The following is a 24956-nucleotide window of genomic DNA, read 5'->3' as shown; positions in this document are numbered from 1 at the left end:
TTTAGATTTACCTTGTATTTCATAAAACAGTTGTATAATTTGGAAATTAAATTTTCTATTTTTTTTTACTGTAAATGATTTCATAGAAAAAAATAGTTTAGGAGTTTCTTTAAAGTATGAACGAGTGATAGATAAGCATAGTTCTTGTGTCTGTATTTTCACACTTTGTAGTAATGACCAATCTTGACAGTTTAAATCAAATTCTATGATTAGTTGCTGAGTGTATTTGATTTCAGATCTTTAGAAATAACGAACACCAAAACCAAGTAAAAAATATATGAAGAGGATCACCAAAGGAACACTGCAGCACTAAATCCAGAAAATTTATTGCAAAAAGTTAAGCGCTTTCGTCAAAATCACAAGACTTCATCAGAACAAGAACAAACAAAAAATGCCATATTTAAATACCCTAACCCTTACAGCCATTGGATGACAAAGCAAACATCATTTCCTGTAAAATAATTAAGCAGTGTAAAAAGACAGTAACACATGATCACAGAAACTGCCCACTACAACACACCAATTGCCACCTACCAACCACATAGATATTAATGTATTATGTATTGAAGTATGATTTAAAACACAGATCTTGAATAAAATCACATAAAAAAGCTGATTTTAGTTTTAATACAGAACTGATGGATAACTTGTCATTACTGTCTTTTTAAACTGCTTAATTATTTTACAGGAAATGATGTTTGCTTTGTCATCCAATGGCTGTAAGGGTTAGGGTATTTAAATATGGCATTTTTTGTTTGTTCTTGTTCTGATGAAGTCTTGTTATTTTGACGAAAGCACTTAACTTTTTTCAATAAATTTTCTGGATTTAGTGCTGCAGTGTTCCTTTGGTGATCCTCTTCATATATTTTTTACTTATTTTCAGATCTTTAAAACAATGCTGCCAACAAACCAAATTCTTGGTTTCCCAAATAGTAAATTTGTTACTATGTATTTTATCGAAAAAAAAATTCTTCGTAATGCTGAAAGGAATTATAGCTGCAAACAGATCTTAACATCAATGTTAGAAAAAATTGTATTTTTTAAAGTCTTAAGTATAAAGGTTACATATCTAGAATTAGTAGGAGGAGAAATGTTATACTGCATGAAAGTGTAAAGATAATGCCAGAAGACATTATCTTGATTAGATAGAATGTTATTACCTAAATTATCATTATTTTTAAGAAGAGTTAAACTTTACAGTTAGAGTTATACCTTGAATCCACCCAGTTTAGAACAATTTTAAAAACTGAAACTTGAATACAAGTATCAATATCAGGAAAATTGACTCCACCATGATCTCATGGTCCGATATAATGAAGTAATGTAATTCTATTTCTATTAGGGAACCAAAGAAAATTCTTTTTTTCTAGTAAAAAGCGACAAGGCTTGTACAATATATAATATTTTGGGAAAAGAATCATCTTTATGAGTTCAAGTCTATCTTCAAAAGAAATAATAAGCTTGTTCCATTTTAAAGTAACATTTTCAATTATCTTTATGACATTATTATAATTGGCAGTTATTATTTCATCTATGGTCCTCAGTAAATTGATACCTAAAGTATTCAAATGAAGATACTTGTTTGCTAATGATGTGGGTTTTTTTTTTCTTTTTTGGTATTTTGAGTTTTTTCCTTTGGTTTACATTAATTTTAGCCAGTGCTGCCTCAAGCAGACTCTTACCTGAGATAATGCTAACCGGTAGAAGATTCTACCCCAAATCAAAATGGCTTCTAAACGAATGTGTAGGAGTAATATCTTGGCGAAAATAAAATCATTAAAAGTGGTACTTTTCAAAAAAGAAAAAAAAAAAGCTTTCATCCTTTCTGTGCATTTTGCAAATAAGCCTGTTTCCCAGCATACAACTCTTCTCCATTGCTGTTTATGAACTGCACTGGGCTTTTCTGAGCACATCTCTTGAGTATTACCACTATGCAGTATGCACAACGCCTCAGTGTCTCAAATGGTTCCTACAAAATGAGACACACAGTTGTAGCTTCTCATCATCCTAGATATAAATAAGGGAGTGGCAAGAAGTTGACTTTCTCAGAGAAGCAAAATAGTGAGGTCCAAATTAATTTTTGCTGGTAATCTACTGTGTATGTATGTTTGTGTCTTTCTGCACATGACTTAAGACATATTTTAGTCTTACTGGAAACAAAACAGTCTAATAGGTCTTCTCACTTTAATTTAGATTTTCTTGGGGATCTGCAACAATGAGGATTCAGACAACAGTTCTATTGTTGCTGCTTATTTGCTTAAGTATTTCACTTGGTCAGCATGAAAAAACTCAAGAAAGGAATGTTAGAAGAAGAAGGACACGTCCAAAAGGACCCAAAATTCCTTTAGCAGCAACTCGAAAAGCAAGAAGACAATCGAAACCTGAACGTGCTGTTATCACACAGAGCTACCCAGAAATAAATATGTATGACAATATTGTAACAGTTATCGAATCATATAAAGGTCTTCAACAACCACAGTCAAGCTACAGTGTTTTACCAGGTAAGCATTAAATGTAATTGAAAGTGAAAAAATGCATTACAAAATGGATAAGTAGTTTCTATAACTTGCAGAAATATTGTAGATACTTTCTTCTTCAAGAGGCAATGATTTCATGACAAGGTTCGCCGCTAAATAAAGTTGCATAAATCATCTGTATGGGTAATGTACCATAATATAAATGGAGACGATACCTTTTAGACAACACCTTTTAAAAATGAGTGTATAATGTCAAAGCAAGCATAATAACGGATATATCTCACAGCAGCTCAAACTGAAATGCTCTTATTTTACTTAGCAAACTGATGCTTAAGTAAAGCGCTTTTTTGATTAATGTAAATACAAGAAACTATAAAACAGTCTTTTGACATGCTTTGGAGTAACTATGCATAACATAATATAAGCAAAATATGCTGTACTGCATTTTGGTAACAACAATAAAGGCTCCCTCTATGTTTGACAATGAAATACTACAAACAGTTGACTCTCATAAGGATTTACACACAATTACAGTCAAACCTTTTATATTTCATAATAATACTTCAACCATACATCATATCTTTTCTATATTGCTATTCCAAGACACGCTTCACTGACAGTAACAGTGTACATTAGTGCCACTGGGCCACAGACACAATGAGGTTATCATTTTTGTATTTAAAGTAGGATTCAGAAAGCTGACACTCAACTGTGTAAATATGGTGCTCTGTAAGTTTTGTACTGAAGGGTTAAAGTGAGTTAGGTTGAGAGAATGAATGTTAATGCAAAAGAAGAATTCAGAGGAAGGATACTTATGCAATCCACACTGTAAACCAGCCATTGTACATATCTGCTGGCACTCAGTTTAGTATGCTGCAGTGTGAAATTAAACATTTATTAAGGAGTAAGCCTATACACTGTGTTCCTTTCAACTGTGCACTGAATACTGCAGGAAATAAATTGCTCTAAGGGAGTGTGGCAGCAGGCAGGGTAGACAGCAAGAGGATATTGCACATCTTAATTTGTAGACATTATACGCAGAGGGTTACATTATTTAAAGGGTACAGTATTAGAAGCTGTGGTTGTGTACTGTATAATGCAGGAGACACTGGAGGGTTACATTATTTAAAAGGTGCACAGCATTACAAGCTGTGTCTATGTACCATATAGTGCAGCAGGCACTGGGAGTTACACTATTTAAAGGGTAGACAGCATTACACGCTGTGTCTCTGTATTGTATATGCAGGAGGCACTTGGGGTTACATTACTAAGAGAGTACACAGCATTACAAGCTATGCTTATATACTATATAGTACAGGAGGAGCTGGAGGTTATATTATTTAAAGGGTGCAGAGCATTGCAAGCTTTGTCTGTGTACCATATAATGCAGGAGGCACTGGATTTTATATTATTTAAAGTATTCACAGCATTACAAGCTGTGTCTGTGCATAGCTGGCTTTAGGCACCAGTGAACTCTGCGTTCGCTGGAGGTCCCCTGTTCCTGAGGGGCCTCCAACCACAGAAATTATCTTACCTTGATATTATGTAACATGTTTGTCTAACAAAAGCTAGTACATCAATCTTGTATACTTAATAAACCAGGTCAGTAATAATGCTTATTTATATCTCCTTTAAAATTCAAAAATATCTTTGCTTATAGTAACAGTGTTTTATCAAGCAAGAACCTTCATAATTCCATTAAAAATGTTTTTACCACTAACATGGTGCCCATGGCTTAGTTAAACCCTGCTGTTGGACATTCTCCACACTACAACTAAAAGCATAGCCAGCTTTAGGTACCTGCAATACCTGTGACTGAAAGGGAGCACCCTAAATCATCCTTTACTGTGTGGGGGGCCCACAAAAGCTGCTGCTGGTTGGGGAAAATTAGGAGAAAAATGTATTAATTTCATGATTATTCTGTTTAACCTGAACAGGGCTGTGATATGACCCTGTTAGCATAAAGCTGATAATAAACATGAGCAAGTTAAGCACTACAGAGATCAGCAGCCCAGTGTGACAAGGGTCCATGCATACCTTGGATTTTAAGAAGAGCTAATACTTCTGTTCTTCAGGGATGGTTTTCTCTTTTAGGGAGTTTTATAAATACTTGCAGAATACCAGATACTATAACTCTCAACTTCTTTACTGAAGAATTCAGCGCAATACCAATAATAGCAGAATCGAGGCTCAAAATCAGGAACACACATTAAATATTACTCTGTTTCAAGGAAAAATAATAGAATAACACTGTTTGTATCAACATGTTTTTGGACATTAAGTATAAAACTCTAATATCTGGATTTATTGACTGTCTGTAATCCCTAATGATCTGCAAGCAAATCAAACTTGTTACAAAGGACAGAACAAAATTATGTGCAAAATCAGGGAAGTTATGTGAAATCAGGGACAGTGACAGGTTTGCATTACTCCTCAATGAGGTAAATAAAAGTGACCCAGTATTAACATTTTGTCTTTTGCAGTCACTGATCTGGTGTGCTGGTACCAGTGTTGCACAATGTATTGCCGAAATAAGTACAAAACTAGTATTGCTATGGCGTGTGTGTGTGTGTGTGTGTGTGTGTGTGTATATATATATATATATATATATATATATATATATATATATATATATATATATAAAATGCGATTGTGTGTGTGTGTGTGTGTGTGTGTGTTTGTAAAAATGTTAAGAGTTTTATCTGTGCACACACGCAGTAATGCCAGGACACACAAATTATTCTTTTGAGTGTCAGTAAAAACTTTAGCTAAGAAGAAATTATATTTCAAAAGTAAGTCATAAAAAGTATCCCTGAGCATTCAGACACTTAGATCTTCTAAGACTCTGGGGTATCCCTACTCCCCAGACTGTGTAAATGGAAATGCCAGTAACTGTAAATGTCCCTTTTTTTGTGAGATGGGCCAACGCAGTGTAGTACACAAGTCTTGTATTGTAAGAATATTGTAGCTTAAGCCCAGCCTGTGCATACTACTCCTGAAAGTGTGCAGCATGAGCTAAAAGGTTGCTTAGGAAGGGTGACAGTGACTGGGAGATGCATAGATTGGAAGTGCTTGGGGGGCCCCCAGCTTGACAGCTGCTGGGGGCCCCCAAAATTCTTACACCAGCCCTGGTCTGTGTACCATATAATGCAGGAGGCACCGAAAGTTATATTATATAAAGGATTCACAACATTACAAGCTGTGTCTGTGCACCACAGAAGGCAGGAGCCACTGGATTTTATATTATTTATAGGATTCACAGCATTACAAGCTATGTCTGTGTACCATATAATGCAGGAGGCACTGGAGGTTATATTATTTAAGGGGTACATAGCATTACAAACTGTGTCTGTGCACCATATAGTGCAGTAGGCACTGGGGGTTTCATTATTTAAAGGGTGCATTGCAAACCTCTAAGCTCAAGAAATCTGGCCAAATCCAAAACTAATAGGGGGACAAAGGCCCACAACTAGGGACAAATTTTAAATATTGCTCTTATAAACTTATAAAGATAATAGAATAACAAATTTTGTATTTGTGTGCATTTTCTGAAGGATCTGAAGTCAGAAACTCAAATGCCTGTCATTATTTAGTGACTACCATTCTCAATGATTTGCCAAAAAAAAACACAAATTTTATGAGGATCAAAGCAACAATATCAGGCAAAAATCTGGACATTATCTGTGAAAATCTGGACAGTTGAGAGGTATAGCGCAGAGCATTATAGGTTGTGCATCTATGTATTAGCACTAGTGGTGCTTGGGGGGGAACCACCTATAATATGATGGTGCACATTGTAACACCCTTATACATGCTGTTGCAGATATAGTGCACAATGTGCCTTAAGGATATATTAAAATTGAAAAGCCAGTCAGAACTATTAGCCCTACATTATGATAGAGCCTGCACAGACACACAGACACACACACACACGCACAGCAACATGACAGCATATTGTACACTTGATGCAAGAAATCACAGCTCACAACACCCATCATTCTCACTGCGCTTGTAGCCAGTGATGAGCACTGCAATTCAGGTAATCAGCTGCTTTATCCTTAACATTTGCATTTCACACAACCTGCATACTGTGACTGCTATCACAAACACAGCATCTAACAGAGCTTTGTTGTCTTGTAGTTATTAAAGTATATCCAAATGCTAGCTGTGGAAGTGTTACAATGATGTTGTCCTTCTACAGTTGTGGCAGTTATATAGAAGGGACATTTGTCACAGTGCTCTTTTGTCTTTTCCCTTAACCCATTAAGCTGTCATGGTTACAGTTTGGCTCCCAGAAAACAACAAAGTGTAAAGGCTTCTCATCTTTTTGTGGATGATTTAAAACTGTACAGTTCATCAGATGAAAAACTGAAAGCACAACTGCAAGTGGTCAAAACTTTCTCAGCTGATACAGAATATAAGTCAGTCTTGATAAATGTGCAAAAGGAATCTTTAAAGCAAGAAAGCTGCATGTCGCTCTGTCTCATATGACAAGAAGGCTGGGGTTTTCGTTTAGATGCTTTAATACATAGAAACACATCAGGATGGATAGCAGCATCATTAAATACAAACAAACTAGTTAACAGACAGACCTTACATACATGCACGCTTACATCTCAACAGCTAACTACAAATGGCAGGCTAGCATTCATGTGCTCATTATTTATACACTTGTGCAAGCCCTTAAATACTTGCTTGATACACTGCAGCACCAATAAAAATAGCAGTCTGGGACAGGAATGTGATATAAAGGAACCTGAGCAGGAAACTATATATAAATATTTGAGAACTGATGAAGGATCAGCAATAAAACATGAACAAATGCAAAAAAAAATCTTAGTAAGGACTACTTTAGAAGACTAAAAATTAATAGTGAAAATAGCTCTGCCATCTAGGAACAAAGTCCAAGCTATAAACCAATTTGCTCTTCCTGCTCTAACTTACAGTTTTGGGGTGACTAACTGGCTCCAAAAGGTATTGGATCAGTTGGACAGGAAAACAAACAAAAAAAATGCTTCACACTTATAAAATGATTTATAAAATCAGTGTATATCAAAATTATATATTCCCCATTCTGAAGGGGGCATAGGCCTCCTCAAAACTGATTACATGTATAGATGTACAATTGTAGGACTGCATGCATATCTACTCACCTCAAAAGATCCAAACATAGTCAAAGTTTTAAAACATGAGAACAAGTGTACGATGACTTCCCTTGTTAGTTTAGCAGAAGCATATCAGTGTCAAGCAGGAATGGAAATCAACCCAGAAATAGGCAAAAATCAGGCAGCAACTGAATGTGCCAAAATAAATAAATAAATACAATTCTGAAATGTGGAAAACGCATACATATAGTTACAAATGCAGAAAACTCTAGTAACAATCTCATGTTAATCTGGATCTAACGCAGGAATGGTTAAGGAGAGGTGAATATAAACCAAAAGACAAAATGTTAATACTGGCAGCCCAGGATAGTGGACTATGTACCAGTTGGCTTACAAAGTCCTTTGAGCATGTTGGAGAAACAGACAAATGCAGGTTTTGTAAAACAGAATTAGAAACAGTCGCACATCTTGTTGCTAGTGTGATTCACTAATGGCAGAGGGCACGTATACTGATAGGCATAATAATGTGGCAAGACTGTTGCATTGGGAATTATGCAAACACTGCAAGACTGAAGTAGCTGAGAAGCACTGGAAACATGCGCCACAAATCATTATAGAAAATGATTACGTTTATTTTATATAGGATCACCCATTACCAACAGTTCAAAAATAGATGCAAGAAAACCAGATATAGTGGTCCATGAAAAGAATATAAAAAGTAGCATTGATCATTGAAATTGCTACATCCAGTGATTACAGTGTCTTACATACAGAGAGACACAAAGTCATAAAATACCAGGATGTGTAGGCAGAAATGAAGGCAGTGTGGAAGAAGGATACCATACAGTTATAGTAGTAGGACAAATGCATCTCATAAAAAAACATTTACAGTCGTATTTAGATATACTTCCAATACATGTAACTCTGTATTAATTGCAGAAGGAGCCAATTCTGGGTACATTAAGGGTACTGCAAAGAGCACTTCTGGCTAACATCAAAGATTGAAACAATACTAACTTAATGAACTTTAATCATACCCTGACTTAGAAATGGGTCCATTCCTGTCATGGTATTAGAAACCCAAAAGACTTGAAGAAATTAAAGAAAGAACATGAAGGAATGCTAATTTTGTGGTGAAAATACTGAAGAGGTGGTTGGAGGGGCCACAGCCTATGCTCACACAGAAACTAAATATATTCACTTCTGCTAGTGTATCACTGCAAATCAGATTTAATGCATCTCCTGCTAACAACTTTGGTAGTAAGTGAAGCCGTCTCTAAATTAAATTAGCACTCTTATTTATGTATGCACTGATCACCCACTACCTCCTTGCTGCACATTAACCTACCTTTTCTGAACACATACTACACCATTTTGTTCTTTGTGCACTGGCCCCAAGCTGTGCATGTAGTTTCTGATTCTCTTGCTGTGCCTTACTCTGTATCACATCACTCCATAAACCTTGAATGTCCTACTTGTGAATGACAAGCACTAGGGGTAAAGCAGAGTATTCAGAGAACCAGAAAATTGCAAGAGACAAAAATACACAATAAAAATGTTATTCATTAAAAAAATGGTACTAGCAAAGAAGGTAGTTATTCCAGAAATTATGACAATTGCTGTTCCACATTGTTGATGTAGGACAGAAGGAAGCATGAGTAAGGTGTAAGAGAAGACAGTAAAAATTAACATGCACCTAAATATATGATCTAGTTACTGTGAAGACTTCAGATAAAGCAAGATCATCAGAAAGCAAGAGGAGCAGGGTGGTAGCAGTTACAAGATACAGACCCAAATCAGCCAACAGATCTAGATTGCAAGGAAACCTTAATCAAGTGGGTAATCTTTGAAGTCAGATGTTTAACACAGATACGACCTGCTTCCAGAAGTCTGCAATATTTGACATTAACAATAACACCTTTAACCAGGGTCAAACATTGGTCTTTACCAGAAGATTGTCCTGTGGAAAGGGGAAACTGCATCCTGCTAAGTGCTTGAGCATCCCCTCCTGGTTAGATCTGTATCATACTGACTGCACTAATGTAGTGGCTCAAGATCAGCTTACATAATTTATCAATGGGAAGTTCTGGACAGGTACACCCTGACAAGAGCATTGACAGGCTAGCTGTTCCATACCTGTGACACACAGAGGGAGGAATATACCTGTTATGGTAGACTCATTTTAGTACACATAGGAAGTATTGATGCACTTTGCGTACTACCCGCCAGAATCTTCTAACATTGCTTATTGTAAGAGGCAACAAAGCCTTGTCCTGAGCTCTGTATTATATTACTGTCTGCCAATACTTTAATGCAGTCAAAAAGCTATCTTCAGACTACTAATGCTTTTACCTTTCTCCTTCTTGCTTAATCTTCTATCAACACAGGTAGGATCACATTAACATCAGCTGACTCCTTAAGGTCCGTCTTCTTTTCTTTCATCTTATGCTTTCTTTTACTCCACTGTAACCAGTAACTTGAATTGGCAGGAACACCAGCTTTATCCAACTAGCCACAATCTTTACACAACATAAATTACACTGACTTTTTGTCCCTGAATCACACAGCTACCTGTATCATCTGCCGTGCCTTTCAAGCACACACTTTGCACTTGTTCATGTATGGTCTTATAAGCATCACTCTGCAAACAAAACACTTGTGAAAGTACCCTTGTGTCTAAATGCCTCTTAAATATCATTACATTGTGTACCAAGAACCCTGATTCTGAATGTATACTATATCTTAGCTATGCACTGGTGTAACTCAGTTAAACACAGAATACCAACAGATTTGATTTTGAAACACTTACATGTATCAGTACTAAACTGCTGTAACTCATTTATACAAGGAACAGCAACAGCCTTGTTTCTGAATAAATTGCATACATCATTACTTCAGAATAAATCATATACGGAGTGCCAAGAACTTTGTTTCAGAATCATGTATCAGAAGTACACTGGAATAACTCATTGTTTCAGAGAATTCCCCAGAACCTTGTCTCAGAATCACTCCTTATTAATGAGTGTACAGTACAAGTCATTGACAAAAGGAGTATCAAACATGAGTTTTCATGAATACCACTCATACACAGTGAACACCGAACTTACTCAGTGAGTCACAGGTATCTGAATCCCAGTATATTCCTGTAAAGAAATAACCACACCTGAATCAATACAGAAATAACTTTAGTAAATGGTTAACTGGATTTCTAAATCAAAGCTATATAGAAAAGTTGAGAAAATAGAACTATATTCCATTAAATATAAGCTGAAGAAAGGAAGGTCTGATTATGATGTACAAACTTGCTTAAGACAATGAATTTTGTGACTTCATGTGGCTGTTTATTAATTATAGATGCAACAAGCTTTTCACTTATATTTAGTAACATTATAGAATAAACTGCTGCTGTACATCAGGAAAGCATCAAGTATGAATTTAAGAGTCATCTCAAGGGTTTATGGGTAATAAGGAGTACAACATGATGAGGATAAGAGTTCCAAGTGACTCTACTAGAGACTAGAACAAGCAAATGATAGATCATTGTGACTAATATTATAAGCCTGTGGCTTCACTAAAATAGTAATCCAAAATGTTGTCTGTGACATCTCCAAAATACATGGCTTCTAACATAATAAGCTAGATATATGGCGTCTCTGATTGTTTTAATGCAACAGCAACATGACAAACAATCTTGAGCACCTACCAACTCAGGAAATCTTTGAAAGTAAGTCCAGATGCAGTTAAGTACCTTCAGGATTCTGGAAGGGAGGCTACACACCACCTGGTACTTTTTTTTTCATTTTTTACTCCATTCCCATGTCTCCTACAATTCAGACCAGTATTCCTCAAACCTGATACATAATACTTGTCCCAGTTTCTCTCCAATTCTCCATCGTTGCAAAATTGTTGCACAAATTCTATTTCCTATTTTTACTATAAAATATAAACATATGAAATGCCTTTACTTCCCAGGAAAGCCCATCAAACTCAGTACTTCAAAACAAATTACCAACAAACCCTTTCAAATCTTTTTTCAGCATTCGCACTTGGAATCAACAATGTTTGTGTGGTTTTGCTCGCATCTTCTATCAACAAACCTGTTTTCACTAAGATATGTTAGGTTTTCTATCCAGTACAAAACCTATCTGTTCCAGATCAATCAACAAGCGGACAATGAAAGATAATCTTTTGGCAAATAGTGCAGTTAATAACTTAAAATCATGATTAAGTATTGATAATGGACTATGTGACCAAGCTTGTGAAGGATCCTTGCGTGTTTATGAATAACCATTATGATAGCTTGTTAACACATATCTCTCCAGTTACAAACTCATAAATAGATACTTTAGTAAATCCCTTAATACATTTCTCATAAAACACCACGTATATTTCAAATGATTAACAATCTAGCATGGGTATTTTACCCATCTTTGATTCTGTAATATTGTTTCCACCTCATCCTATGTAAATTCTTGCACCCCTGGGTACTTGTCCAAGCTTTTTAATGTGAGCTAGCTTACAAAACATCCTCATTTCATTGATTTGTCTCATCTTCCAATCCACCAATGCTTGTATAATTGTTTACAAACATTAACAAAGCTCTCCAGTATATCTCCAGCTTTCACACAAGTCCTTCATGTCCTCTAATCCATAATTTTGTATACTGATCATAACACATTCTGTTTCCTAATACTTAAAGATAAATTATTTTGTCCTTTATGTGTTATTTCAAAATCTAATATTCTACAAATTTTCTTGGAGTGGTCTACCTTATAAGCAAGCATTTTCAATATATTATCGTGTAAGTACAGCACATTGAGTTCAGCCCTTCCTTCTTGCGAATCACTACTACCTCTTGTGCCTTTAGTAACATTGCATGTAATCTGACCTCTTTTCAATATACTGTCTTTTCTCATCTACAAAATTCCTTATGCCTATCCTATATATTTATTAGTTTATTCCCTTGTTTTGTGGAAAGTTAATCTCTACTGTATAACATAATGCCAAACTGCTTTTAAATTGTTCCCCTTGACAAAAATACAAGTTAAGGTCCCATTTTTCCATAATCTTTCCATTCTGACACACCCTTTCATAAGCAATGTAGAATACTCTGATAATGAAAAAGGTTATGTATATAAACTCATATACTGAATTGTCACTTAAGACATAAGCAAACATACATTTATATAAAAGAAAACAAAAAACCATATTATTCCTAGTTCCAGACATTATATATCACGTTTTTTGTACAACTATCAATCCAACATTACATAAAAATTTCAGCTCCTGCCTTCCCTTAAATCTCACTCCTCCTCCAAAACATTATTCTGCATACATTGTTCCTACAAATTCCATTTTTCTATGTAATGTGCTCCTACCCTTTTCCAAACGTCTCACTACCATTTCTTTTATCTCTGTTACAACGTTCAATACTTCAAATACAGTTGGTTTAAACTTTTATTTCCATTTTCCAGTAATTGCTTTTTTGGCAGCCACCACAAGTAAACTTGGCAAAGTGTTACTATGTTCTAATCTAAGCAATTCAGATCTTGTTTCCCAGCTCAAAAAAAAAATCACTTCCTTACTTACACCCATTTCCTCACCCAATATTTCTGACAGAGTACTCTGTTGGGAATTTTTGAAGTCTGCCAACTCATTACACTCCCAAAACATGTGTTTCCACTTACGTCTTTCATTCCCACCACACCTCCAACATTTGCCATCTAACTGAGGAAACTTTCTTTTGAGTCTGCTTGAGATACAAAAACACCTATGCAAACACTTGCAAGCAACAATTCTAAATTGTCTAGACTTTCTTGCATACCTGGGAGATGTACATAAGTTGTTCCATTGTTTCTCTGTGAATTGCCTATCCAATCTCTTTTTCTAATATTTTCTTACTCCCTCCGCCTGATTCCTACAGTTTTAGTGCAATATTTTATATGCCCTACTAATTATGCCTTTTTTAACAGCAGCTTCTGTTCTAGATTCAACTAAAGACTCTAGTAGAGAGGGACAGTCACTTAGTATTCCCCTATCCTTTTCACTTTGCCTATAGTCTGATATCAATACCGGACAGGGAAGGCAGCCTGCAGTCAAAATGTGTTCTTGGCCTCTTCCCATTTTTCCTGTCTAGTTATTTGCTTCCAATAACTTGGTTCCTTTGCTAGTTTTCTCAAATAAATTGCAGCCCCCTTTTGCCTATTCTCTGTACCCTAATTGCAGTCATCCCTATCAGCAAAATCTCCTTACTTCACTCCCATGTTGGCTTAGTTCTTATAATACGTTCTTCTACTTTATTAATTAATATTCTGTATGGCTGTTATTCTCCTTAATGATCTGTATCCAAAACCCCACTCTATCATTTCTTCTTGAATTTTCTTCCTGTTTCATTATCATCCCTTTCCACTTTGAAATACAGCTTTGCGTATGTTATGTATGAGAGCCTTAACTGTGTAGATCTAAAATATCCCTTAAGATCAGATATTACTAAACCACCTTGTTCTATTAGAAGGATTAACTTATCCCACTTGACCCTTGCCCTCCTCCCCTCCCTGATAAATTCCTTCAACTTTTTATTAATGACTGTCCATAACTTCTCCTCTGGTTGACAAAAATATGCCTGACTTGTATATAAAACTAAAGGGACTAAAACATTTTCACTGACTGCATCTTGCTATCCATATCCTTATAGCACAGGTTCCAGCTTCTCAGTTTTTGTATTATCTTTTGTTTAGTCTGTTCCCACATACTGTTAGCTGCCCTAACAGAAACTTTTTTAATTCATACCTCTAAATACTTCATTTTTTGTCCCCCCATAAATATGGGTACTGCTGAACCAATTAATATATGCATACATAATTTACAGCTACAGCCTTTGTATTATCTTCATTAATTTTATATCTTGAAAAGACTTGAAATTGTCTCAAATTGTTCCAAAACACTTCTTCTTTTTGGCTTTTCCTGGTTAGGGGTCGCCACAGCGGATCACCTGTTCGCTCATGATTGTCAGTGAAGTTTTTATAGTGTTGAGTTGCCAGCCCGGCGCCCAACCTTTCACGGAAGGCACGCACTCACGCCTAGGGCCAATTTAGAGTATCCAATCCACCTACAGCATGTCTTTGGGATGTGGGAGAAACCACAGCACCCAGAGGAAACCCATGCGACCACAGGGAGGACTTGCAGACTCCACACAGAAGCCACCTCAGCCAAGGATTGAACTGGAGAACCTCTTGCTGTGAGGCAGCAACGCTAACCCCTGCACCACCATGGCCGACAAATTCTTCCAAAACACTGAGATGTCCATTTCTCGTTTTATCAGGAAATAATACTGTCTGCAAAAAGCACACTTTTCTTCATAACCATACCAATTATATCCCTGAATTTTTGAGTCCCTTATTTTTTTTTTTTTTTGCCGATGGCTCAAATATAAAGCAAATAAATGGGAAAGAGGACACCCCTGTCTGATTCCTCTGTTCAGACACAACTTGTCAGATAGGAATCCTCCCACTTTAATTTTTGCCTGTGATCCCTCATGTATCCTCCTAATTAACGTTCTTATTGTATCAGGAAATGCAAATGCTTCTATTGCCCTGCTCATAAAATCTCAGCTTACTCTGTCAAATGTTTTCTCTGAGTCAAGATCTAGCAACAGCAGCAGTATTTTCTTATACTCTGCTTCCCTTTAGATCATCATTATCCTATTAATATTGTCAAATGTTTCCATCACCTCCACAAAACCACAATGACCCATATCTATTACTATTAGTAAAACTTTTGCCATTCTTTTAGCCATTATAACATAAATACTTTATAATCATGGTTTAAAACTAAAATGGCCTTATAAAAAGCAAGGTCTGATAGGTCTTTACCATCTTTAGGTATTACAGCTACCACAGCTTTCTTCCAAGGTGTTGGTGCTTCCTCCCTCTTTTGAAATACTGTTGGGAAACAAAATTTCCTAATCTGTCTCACTTCCTTCTCTCCTATCTTCCAAATCCTCTCCTTTTGAAATACTGCTGGGAAAATGTTTTTCCTGATCTGTCTCACTTCCTTCTCTCCTAGCTTGCAAACTTCTACAGAAATAGCATCTATTCCTGGTGACTTTCCTGCAGATTGACGGCACATTGTCATTTTATCTCATCTCCTCCTAGCTTAATTGTTAATTGTTGAACCTTATCTACCTCTAACCTTGGCATATACGAGTCTTCCATAAATATTTCCACTTGTGATTTTTCTTGATTTCCATATTTCTCTGTTTTATACAAATTCTGAAAAAAGTTCTGAAGTATCTCTAATACCTAGTTATTTTTTCTTGTTATATGCTGCTTAAGTTTGGCAGCAGCACTTTATACTTTGTGTTGCCTAAGTCACTGTGCTAAAAGTTTTTGCACTCTGGAGCTATTCGCAAGAAAACAGTTGCTTAACAGAAATCTTTCTAAACTTATGCATATTATCCAGATACTCCCTTATTTTCCCTTTAGTACTCTGCAGTTGCGCCTCTTGTTCGTTCCGTGAGATTCCACTTATTTTGAGATATTTTAACCTTTGTCAGCCTCTCTAAATAATTTCTGTTATTTCTTAAACATCTCACTTTTTTATTTTATCTACCCTATTTTTAAATTCCATTTCCATTTTATCCCACTCACTAGCTATAACTTCTTTAGAAATTTCTGTCTTCCCTAATAACTCTCAAATAAATTTCTACTACTCATTCCTTAAATTCCTCTCTTTTTAACAAGTAGGTGGGGAAGAACCAGTGTCTCATTTTTACTTCATTACCCTGCATTTTTAGCTTATCTGTTAGTGTCTCACGATCTGAAATAGTTATTTGATATGTATCAAAACTTTCAATTAAATGCACATGTTCCTGTGAAATATAAGGTCTGTCTTGTCTAGCCCAGTTATTGCACTTTGGGGAATAATATGTAAATTCTCTGAGTTCATACTACTGAATTCCCATCTTCCATACCAAATACTTACATATTTTTTTTTCAGAAATCTACCCTCTTTTGTTATATTTTCCCTTCTAAGTCTCTCATATATTTCTCAAATTACAGTCCCCATTTATAAGTAATATTCCCTGCTGAAGGTGCTCCATAAAAGCAGTTTTACGTGTAATCCTCCTCCCGTGCCAGAAGCTCCTTACTAGCACAAATCTTTTTTTTTTCCCCTCACTATTGGAGGTACTTCCCTTTGACTTTGTCCCTAACACTCTGCTGAATATTCTTCCTGAAATCCATTCTTTATTAAATTCACATGCGCACTTATTTCCAAATGTGTCTCCTGTAGCACTGCTTTTTGCACTCCGCATTTCTTAATATAATTCAATACTCTTTCTTTTTTGTCTATATCTGTGAGGCCATTCATGTACCAAAATAATAGGGATAGAATAACCATTATGATAAGAAGTTACTCCAAGCTACTATATATGACAATTTTTTTTAAATGTGTATTTCTAGCTTTTTTGTTACATGCACCCACTGTTTGGCAGGTTGATGTCTTGTACAGTTGTTTCTTGTTGTCTTCATTTGAACCCATGTCACATTTTGCAAGACTGTTTGTTTTAATAAAAACCCTCAAAAAAAAAAAAAAACACACACACACTCCAGAACATCCCATAACTTATTAACTTAAAACAAACACACAAAACTATTTGCATCTTCAGATAATGAAATTTTACCTCCTAATAGCAGCAATTGTCCCAAATCAACAGCTGCGCACACACACACACACAGGCATTACTAACTTAAAATTAAGGTTATCCATGCCAAGATGTATGTTACAGCCTGTGCTCCCACTTAATTGCTGTCTGTTATTGCCCCATCTTTATATCCCTTCCAGGTGTGAAAAACAGCTTATAAACTTTCAGAAAACATCAGCTTTTAGCCTTAAAAGTGCTCTGGCTTTTTTTGTTTGCCCTTATATTCAGCTTGTGTCCACGGAAACAGATGTACAAAATGTACAGCTGCAAACTTCTCATTTTACACTGAACATTTATTTGCCAAATGAAAACTTTTCTTTACATTTGGAGTTCTCTTATTTGTTTACACACACACACACACACACACACACACACACACACACACACACACACACACAAATATGCTTTAGATTAAGCCAAGGGCCTTAATCTAGGCATTCACATATGCAAAAGTAAGAGAAAATATATAAACTCTTCATGTACTATAATCTGTATACTTTTGTACCCCATCCCCCACCTCAACAACCCAAGATTACAGGGTATTAACTTAAACATGCTTTTGTCCAGCCTTTCTTCTCTTTTTACATTGCAATGCCTATATTAAAACTAAAAAGAAGAAAAAAGGCACATGTTTACTTCAGTATCTTTATAACATACAACAACTGAAAATGCTTTACTATAGAACGTGCAATTTATTTATTTATTTGCAGCTTAGTTATCAGGAAAGCCCAATGGGCCATAAATAAGCCCATTTTCATTGGAGGCCCAGGGAGAAAAGCTCCTAGTACAGTTTTACAATAAAAGTAATCAGTTTGTAATTTATACATAGTTCACAAATAAAACAAAATTTATATCATGACATGCTTTATACAAATGCTGTTAAGAACAAAAATTGTTTTACTTACAGTAACTTTTTTTCCCTTCCCTTCAATGTCTTTTCAAACATTAATGACATGAAGTGGAGTATATGTGTTTCGGTCCGCCCATAAATTTAACAGTCATCAAAAGTCCAACTGCACTTCTGCTTGCAAAGCCATAGTTCACAAATGTGACTGATGCCTTATAATCTCAAATTTATTCACTAATTTCAGTGTTGCGGTTCTTCTTCCTGTTCATCTCCATCTTCCAGCCCCAGACACTGGCTCAAGTCCAAGGTACTCCCAGATTCTTCTAGTCCGTTTTGTATTTCCTCCTTAGCCTGCTCTGCATCAAAAAATTACTTTGATCCTACAGGAAAAAATATCTGGAGGACAGCTGAGTACAATAGCTGGAATCTAACACCTGCATCTCAACATTCCCTGACTGCTGAGATACATTTCCTTATTTTCTACCTGATGTATAGTAAATTATAATTTTCCACAAACATTATTTTCTCCAACTTTTTATACTTTGCCCTTCTGCCACAGTTTTATCAGGATCAACTCTTTCTGCTGGTATGATTGCATATTTACTAATACATATCCTGGCTGCTTTCTCATGGTCAGCTTCGAAACAAACACACAATGTGGCCTTTCAATTAACAAATCCTGCCGTAGAATACCAGTCCAGTTGCTTATTTGTGCTTTCATAAAATTAGTATAGTCTGTTCATTCCAGTTTCTCTGGTGTAGGAGAAAGTCTCAGGTTTTTCTTGTGTGTTCCATCCTCTAACTACCATTTTTGAAACAGCTCTTCTGAGCAGTTTTATATTCAGCCTGCTTTTTCTTCATTTCGACAACTGATTTTTGCAATTTTATCCGTTCATCTATATAGCTATTTAAAGCATCTTCCATTTTTCCAGCCTGTTGTTATTTGTTATCCCTCAGTGTTTCATTTTTTTTAATCAGCTCTGAGCACATTTGATTTATTTTTTCCTCTAAACTACTGGAAGCCCTGTCTTGCACCAGAGCTGAAGCTTGAACTGTGTTTTTTTTTTTTTTTTTTTTTTTTATTTGCTTAACAGCCACAGGATTCTTCACTGCCAGTGTTGTCTTTACCTTTTCTAGCTGATTTTCTTTCAGGCTAAGTTACTAAATTTGCAGTTACTGGCCCTTATCTCTCAGTTTATTTTTATTATTTTTTTATATACATGGATAGATGGAATTAAGCTGTTGATCATTGTTGTGACCATCCTAGAAGTCCCACGATTTTGCCTATTCTTGAGCACGAGTTCTACACATATGAGAAAGCATGTATAAGTATCTCTAGGAAGTCTTAATGCCTCCTGCAGATTGGTTGTCACCATTACTGTGGCAACCTATAAATTGAGTAAGAGTATATAAAAAAAACTGTCTTCCAGTCTCCACCCCGAAAACAAATCCCCTCCTGTGTTCTAACACAGTCTCTTTCAACATTCTAGCTGTATTTTTTTGAGCAATCCCTGGTGGGATATACAGATTAACAATCATGTCTAACAACCCTTGTATGGCAGTTGCTTGGAGGATTACGGGCTGATAAACTGTTTCCTGTGGTCTGCTAGTACAGGGTTTGAGTCTCTCAGCCTCCATTGCTTAACTGTGTGACTCTGAACAAGTCAGTTAACCAGACACTGCTCCTGGGATTAGTCTGAAAAAGGTCCATGGAGATCAGTAATCTACCCTGGAAAACAAATAAAAATAAAATACCCCTGCCCCCATAGGTACCCTCCTGCTAATACACATGTACTTTTTTTTAACAACTTTATTAAATTATCACTTAAGATGTAAGCAAATATTCATTTATATATATGAAAACAAACCATATTAACATATTTTCAGTTACATACATAACATATGTTATTTTTATAACTCAGTCCAACATCACAAATTGCTCAATTACCGCCTTCCCTCACACCTTCTCCAGATTATACTGCATGTATCAATCCCACACTTTTCATATATTTCTATGCAATTTGCTCCTTCCCTTTTCCAAAGATCACATTTCCAGTTCCTCTATCTATGTTACAATATTCAATACTTCAAATGCTATTGGTTTAGACTACGATTTCCATTTTCCAGTAATTGCCTTTTTGGCAGCCATCAGAATTAAATTTGACAAGGCTTTACTAAGTCTAGACAATTCAAATCCTGTCTCCCAGCTCAAAAGCATAATTATCTTAGTTACACCCATTTGTTCACCCAATATTTCTGACAGAGTACTCTGTAAGGTCTTTTTAAAATCTGCCAACTCATTACAATCCTACAACATATGCTCTCAGTTACCTCTTTCTTCCCCATCACACCTCCAACATTTGCCATCTACCCAAGGGAAAATCTTTGGAGTCTGCTTGGAGTATAAAAATACCTATGCAAATACTTCCAGGTAAAAATCCTAAACTTTCTAGACTTTGTTGCATACTTAGGAAATACAACTCTACCTTTGTTATCTTTTTACACATCAAACAGCTGAAAATCCATAATTGTTTGCAATAGCACAACACCCCTTCAGACTCCTATTGGATTTGATGAATACCCTAAGGATTTATAAAAAGAAGTTATGTACTTACCATAATATTCCATGTGAGCTGTTCATCTCGCCTTCATTCTTACTGATGGGTTTGGAGCCAATCCCTCAGCTCCGAGTAGGCCTACTACAAAGCTCGAGGATTTCAAGTAGCTCGAGACCAAGTCCCTATCCCATGATGCACCTAGAGTTACCTCAGATCTTGTTTGCTGCATATAACAATACCAGATGTAATTCTATAACTCCATAACAGAGAAAGTATAGAAGGGTTGAGTGACCAGGAAGGATCTAGCATCTCAGTCTTCTGAAAGCGCAGGAGGGGGTAGGAGGGAGGGAAGTAAGAATGAATGCGTGATGAACAACTCACATGGAACGTTATGGTAAGCACATAACTTCTATATGTGAAGTTGTTCTATCTCGCTATTCATTCTTACTGATGGGTAGCTTCCCAAGCACCATCTAACTCGGGTGGCTCACGGGAGTATATTTTTCAGGACCGTGGATCCAAAGGAGGATATATAAGGTTCTCACATACCTAGTCCTCAACCATTATCTCTTCCTTTACTTTACAGGTACCCGGCCTTGCCTCATAGACACAAAACCATTTACCAATCCAGGAAGTCCACACACTTCCTCTCTGAACTCTGCTCATCAGTGGATACTTCCCCAGCAACAGTTACCCTTAAGAACAGTGCATGTGTTAATCCAAATGTTTTTGAACCCTGTCTTTTAGTCATATTTCTGTCTACTACTGAAGAGGATCCTGGTCAGCTACAACTAGTCGAGGTGCACCCCCCACCATCTCAAGCAACCAGCCTAACTTTGCTACCTGCCTACCAAACTAGCTCCAACTCTGCAAGCTCCGTTGCCTGTAAGTCCCCCCCCCCAGTTGCCTATTTCTTCTCCTTTCCCTCCACTGCAGCCCCCACCTTCACCTGTTCGCTGATTCTCCACTTACTCTACCTTCCTTTCACTCTGGACACACTTAGTCTTCCTACTGCATAACCCTCTGCTCTTTCTCCCCCTAACCTCCTCCTGTAATCCTCCACTCCCACCTCCCTGGCTCATCTCCATGCTCTGAGGTCACTTTGTCCTTCCTCCATAGATTAAGGCTCAAATCATAGCAAAGGTACTATCAGCATAGTTGCCCCTTCATACCTGAGTCAACCCCATTACAAGCCCAGTGATACCAGACCTTCTGGCTCTTTTACTTTAAGTCATACCTTATACTACTAGGTTTAGAATACAAATCTGCAAGCAGCTTGAAAGTGACAAAAGCAATAATTTCACACTCCCTGAGCTTAAAACCTATGTAGTGTTTTTTTAACTACAGCTGTCCCTTCTCCAACTTCTCTAAGCACTCTCCCTGATTGTTTTTTCTTACCTACTTCTCTTGGACAGTGCAGACCCGCTCCGCTCACTTTGCTCCCCTACCCCCATTCCCACACACCCCATATCAATTACTCTTATAATCACAAACCATGCCCACAACCACTCCTACAACTCAATTACCCAATCAAATCAAACCTAACATCCCCACTCTGACATACTAAACTACACCCAACACAATACCTTCCCAAACCACCATTACTGGCACTCATACCCACAACAATATAAAATGCCCTCATGCATGTACTCCACCATGCTACAACCACTATGTCTCACATTTTCCCTCTCTTCCTCCTATCTATCCTCTCCTCATACCAAACTCACCTCCACTTTACCCCACAACCACCATGGCAAACTGATTCCACTACCAACCTGATTAAAGTTGGACATTCTCCTCTATCATCTTGTCACCTCTCCTCCACCACACCCTTCTCCTGTCTATATAATATTCTCAGCTACAAATCTAAACAACGAAAGCCTGACAAATTACTCCACAAACTGAATAAACTCTATCTAAACATAAAACAAATTTTCTCATGTTGCGGTGACATTCATCCAAATCCAGGTCCCAAAAACAGCAACAATTCAAACCCCACAAACCCTAACCCTCTATATCTAAGACCTGCCTCATCTCTCCTCTTTCTAAACATAAATATAGGAGTATTCTTAACAAAACACAAGACCTCCATGCCCTACTAGCCCTGTATAAGCCTGATATAGTAGTACTAACAGAAACATGGCTTAAACCTGAACATCATGAGAATGCAATAACTGCCCCTGGCTATAATATTATACATAAAGACAGGCCAGGTAAAAAAGGAGGGGGTGTAGCCATACTATACCAAAGCCACCTCTCCATTGAACAATTCGACTGCAACTCCCCTGAAGTCAAAAACCTAGAATTAATTTGTCAAACTAAAACTCAACCCCAGTAAACAAATAATTATTGCAGGAGAATATATCCCCCCAGGCAATATTACCAGTATACTGGAAAATCTACTTAGCTGGATGTCATCTTCCCTTCCACAAGAAACAATATTTTCAGAAGACTAACATTGACTGGGCTGAATGCACCAGTCACAATCCCTCTACCTACATTAACCTCCATAAGTACACCCAAATTATTTCCACCCCCACAAGAACAGATAAAACCTCCAAATGTCAATCCATCTTGGACTGGATTCTACTATCTGACCCCACTCTCAAACACCAATCAGGCTGTCTCCCTGACAGTCTGAGTGACCATCAACCTACATACTTAATTAGACACCGATCCCACCAAACAAAACAATCAATACTCAGAACTGTACGTAACAAAAAAACCTTAAGAGCCCAGGACCTAATCTACTCACTACAATGCTGTATAACTGGTCCCCCCTAAAACATCTATCACTAGATGAAGCCATAGAGTACTTTAACTCTACCTTCCTAAAAATCTTAGATTCCTATGCACCACCCAGAACCACTAGAATCAAAACCAACCATGCCCCATGGCTATCTAAAAATACGATGTCCCTAATGAAAGAAAGAGACAAAGCCTGGTCACACTTTCAAAAAACTACTGCCCAGCGACAGAAATACCAAGAACTCTGCAACACCACCAAAAAACTAATAAAGCTAGACAAGACTAACTATTATAAATCCATGCAGGAAAAACATGTCAACAACCCTCAGAAATTCTGGGCCTCATTAAACAACCCACTTCACCCTGGTAAAGCTACTACCCCTTCCCCTATATTACCAAACACCCATAGTGACATCCCCACCCAGTTTAATAAATATTTCATTGAAACAATCCAAGCCCTAGCAAATACCCAAAAAACTACTTCCAACCCCACAGCAACAGTAACCCCCACCCCCTCTAATACATTAAACAAACTGCAGCTTTTCCCCTGAATCCAGTCCCCACTACTACAATAGCTAAGCTCCTCAAAAAGCTTAAACCAACAACATTAGCAGCAGATAATCTCCCAGCCGACTTTCTACAGATTACAGCACAGGCTATAGCTTATCTTGTGTCCATCCTCATAAGCAGGTCAATAACCAAATGTAAAGTACCCCGCTCCTGGAAAATAGCGCATATTATACCTTTGCTCAAAGAAGGTCAATCACTTGAGGTTACCAACTACCACCCTATAGCAATTATATCACCCTTATCAAAAATATTAGAGAGAGTCATTCATGCCCAGATCATGCATTACCTCCAAAAATCAACCTCCTATATCTACATCCCAGCATGGCTTTAGGCCTTCCCATAGAACCACCACAGCTCTGCTCTCATTTTCCAACATTGTGAATCTACAAAGAAACAAAGGTCTATTCGTATCCTCTATATTCTTTGATTTATCCAAAACCTACAATATAGTTAACCACAGTATGCTCCTAAAAACCCCAACTACCCTGAACATCAGCTCCTCTACCATATCCTGGTTCTCTATTTATTAAACTGGCAACAGGCAGTCCTATAGAAAAAACAGTTGTCCCCCCTACTACCAGTAGCCACAGGTGTCCCTCAAGGGTCCATCCTTGGCCCCTTGCTATTTTCACTATTCACTAACCAGATAGCCACATCCTCACCTTCGGCCTCTATAGTAAAATATGCAGATGACACCACTACTATATGTGCCGCACCCAACTTGATGGAATTAAAAACCATCACCCAAAATAACTTTTCCCTAGAAGAATGGTTCACCAACATTGATCTTATACTTAATCCAAAGAAAACCAAACTTAATATCTTTAGTCCTGGAAGGTCTCCTCCTGTATACAGTAACTTTTACATAAAATCCAAAGATAATACACTAATCACCCCAACAACTCCCACAAAACTAATAGGAGTTGAAATCGATAATAACCTGAAGTA

The 24956-nt window shown here is 36.9% G+C and overlaps 1 protein-coding gene and 1 long non-coding RNA gene across 3 annotated transcripts in view; one reads left to right on the top strand and one right to left on the bottom strand.

The window, feature by feature from the left end:
* Nucleotides 1–24956, bottom strand: part of LOC122806742 — a 1208783-nt gene that overhangs the window by 766480 nt on the left and 417347 nt on the right. The gene's annotated exons all lie outside the window — the stretch shown is intronic.
* Nucleotides 1–24956, top strand: part of ECM2 (extracellular matrix protein 2) — a 374664-nt gene that overhangs the window by 18132 nt on the left and 331576 nt on the right. The window contains exon 2 of the mRNA XM_044077415.1: nucleotides 2194–2501. Within this exon, the coding sequence (XP_043933350.1) occupies nucleotides 2216–2501 (286 nt within the window). The 5' untranslated portion in view covers nucleotides 2194–2215. The remainder of the gene's footprint in view (nucleotides 1–2193; nucleotides 2502–24956) is intronic.

The sequence above is a fragment of the Protopterus annectens genome, chromosome 7.part0 (genome assembly GCF_019279795.1).
Source record: "Protopterus annectens isolate FY-2018-M chromosome 7.part0, PAN1.0, whole genome shotgun sequence".
Classification (NCBI taxonomy): domain Eukaryota; kingdom Metazoa; phylum Chordata; order Ceratodontiformes; family Protopteridae; genus Protopterus; species Protopterus annectens.
The sequence above is the reverse complement of the archived record's forward strand: the minus strand, read 5'-3'. Positions and strand labels throughout refer to the sequence as shown.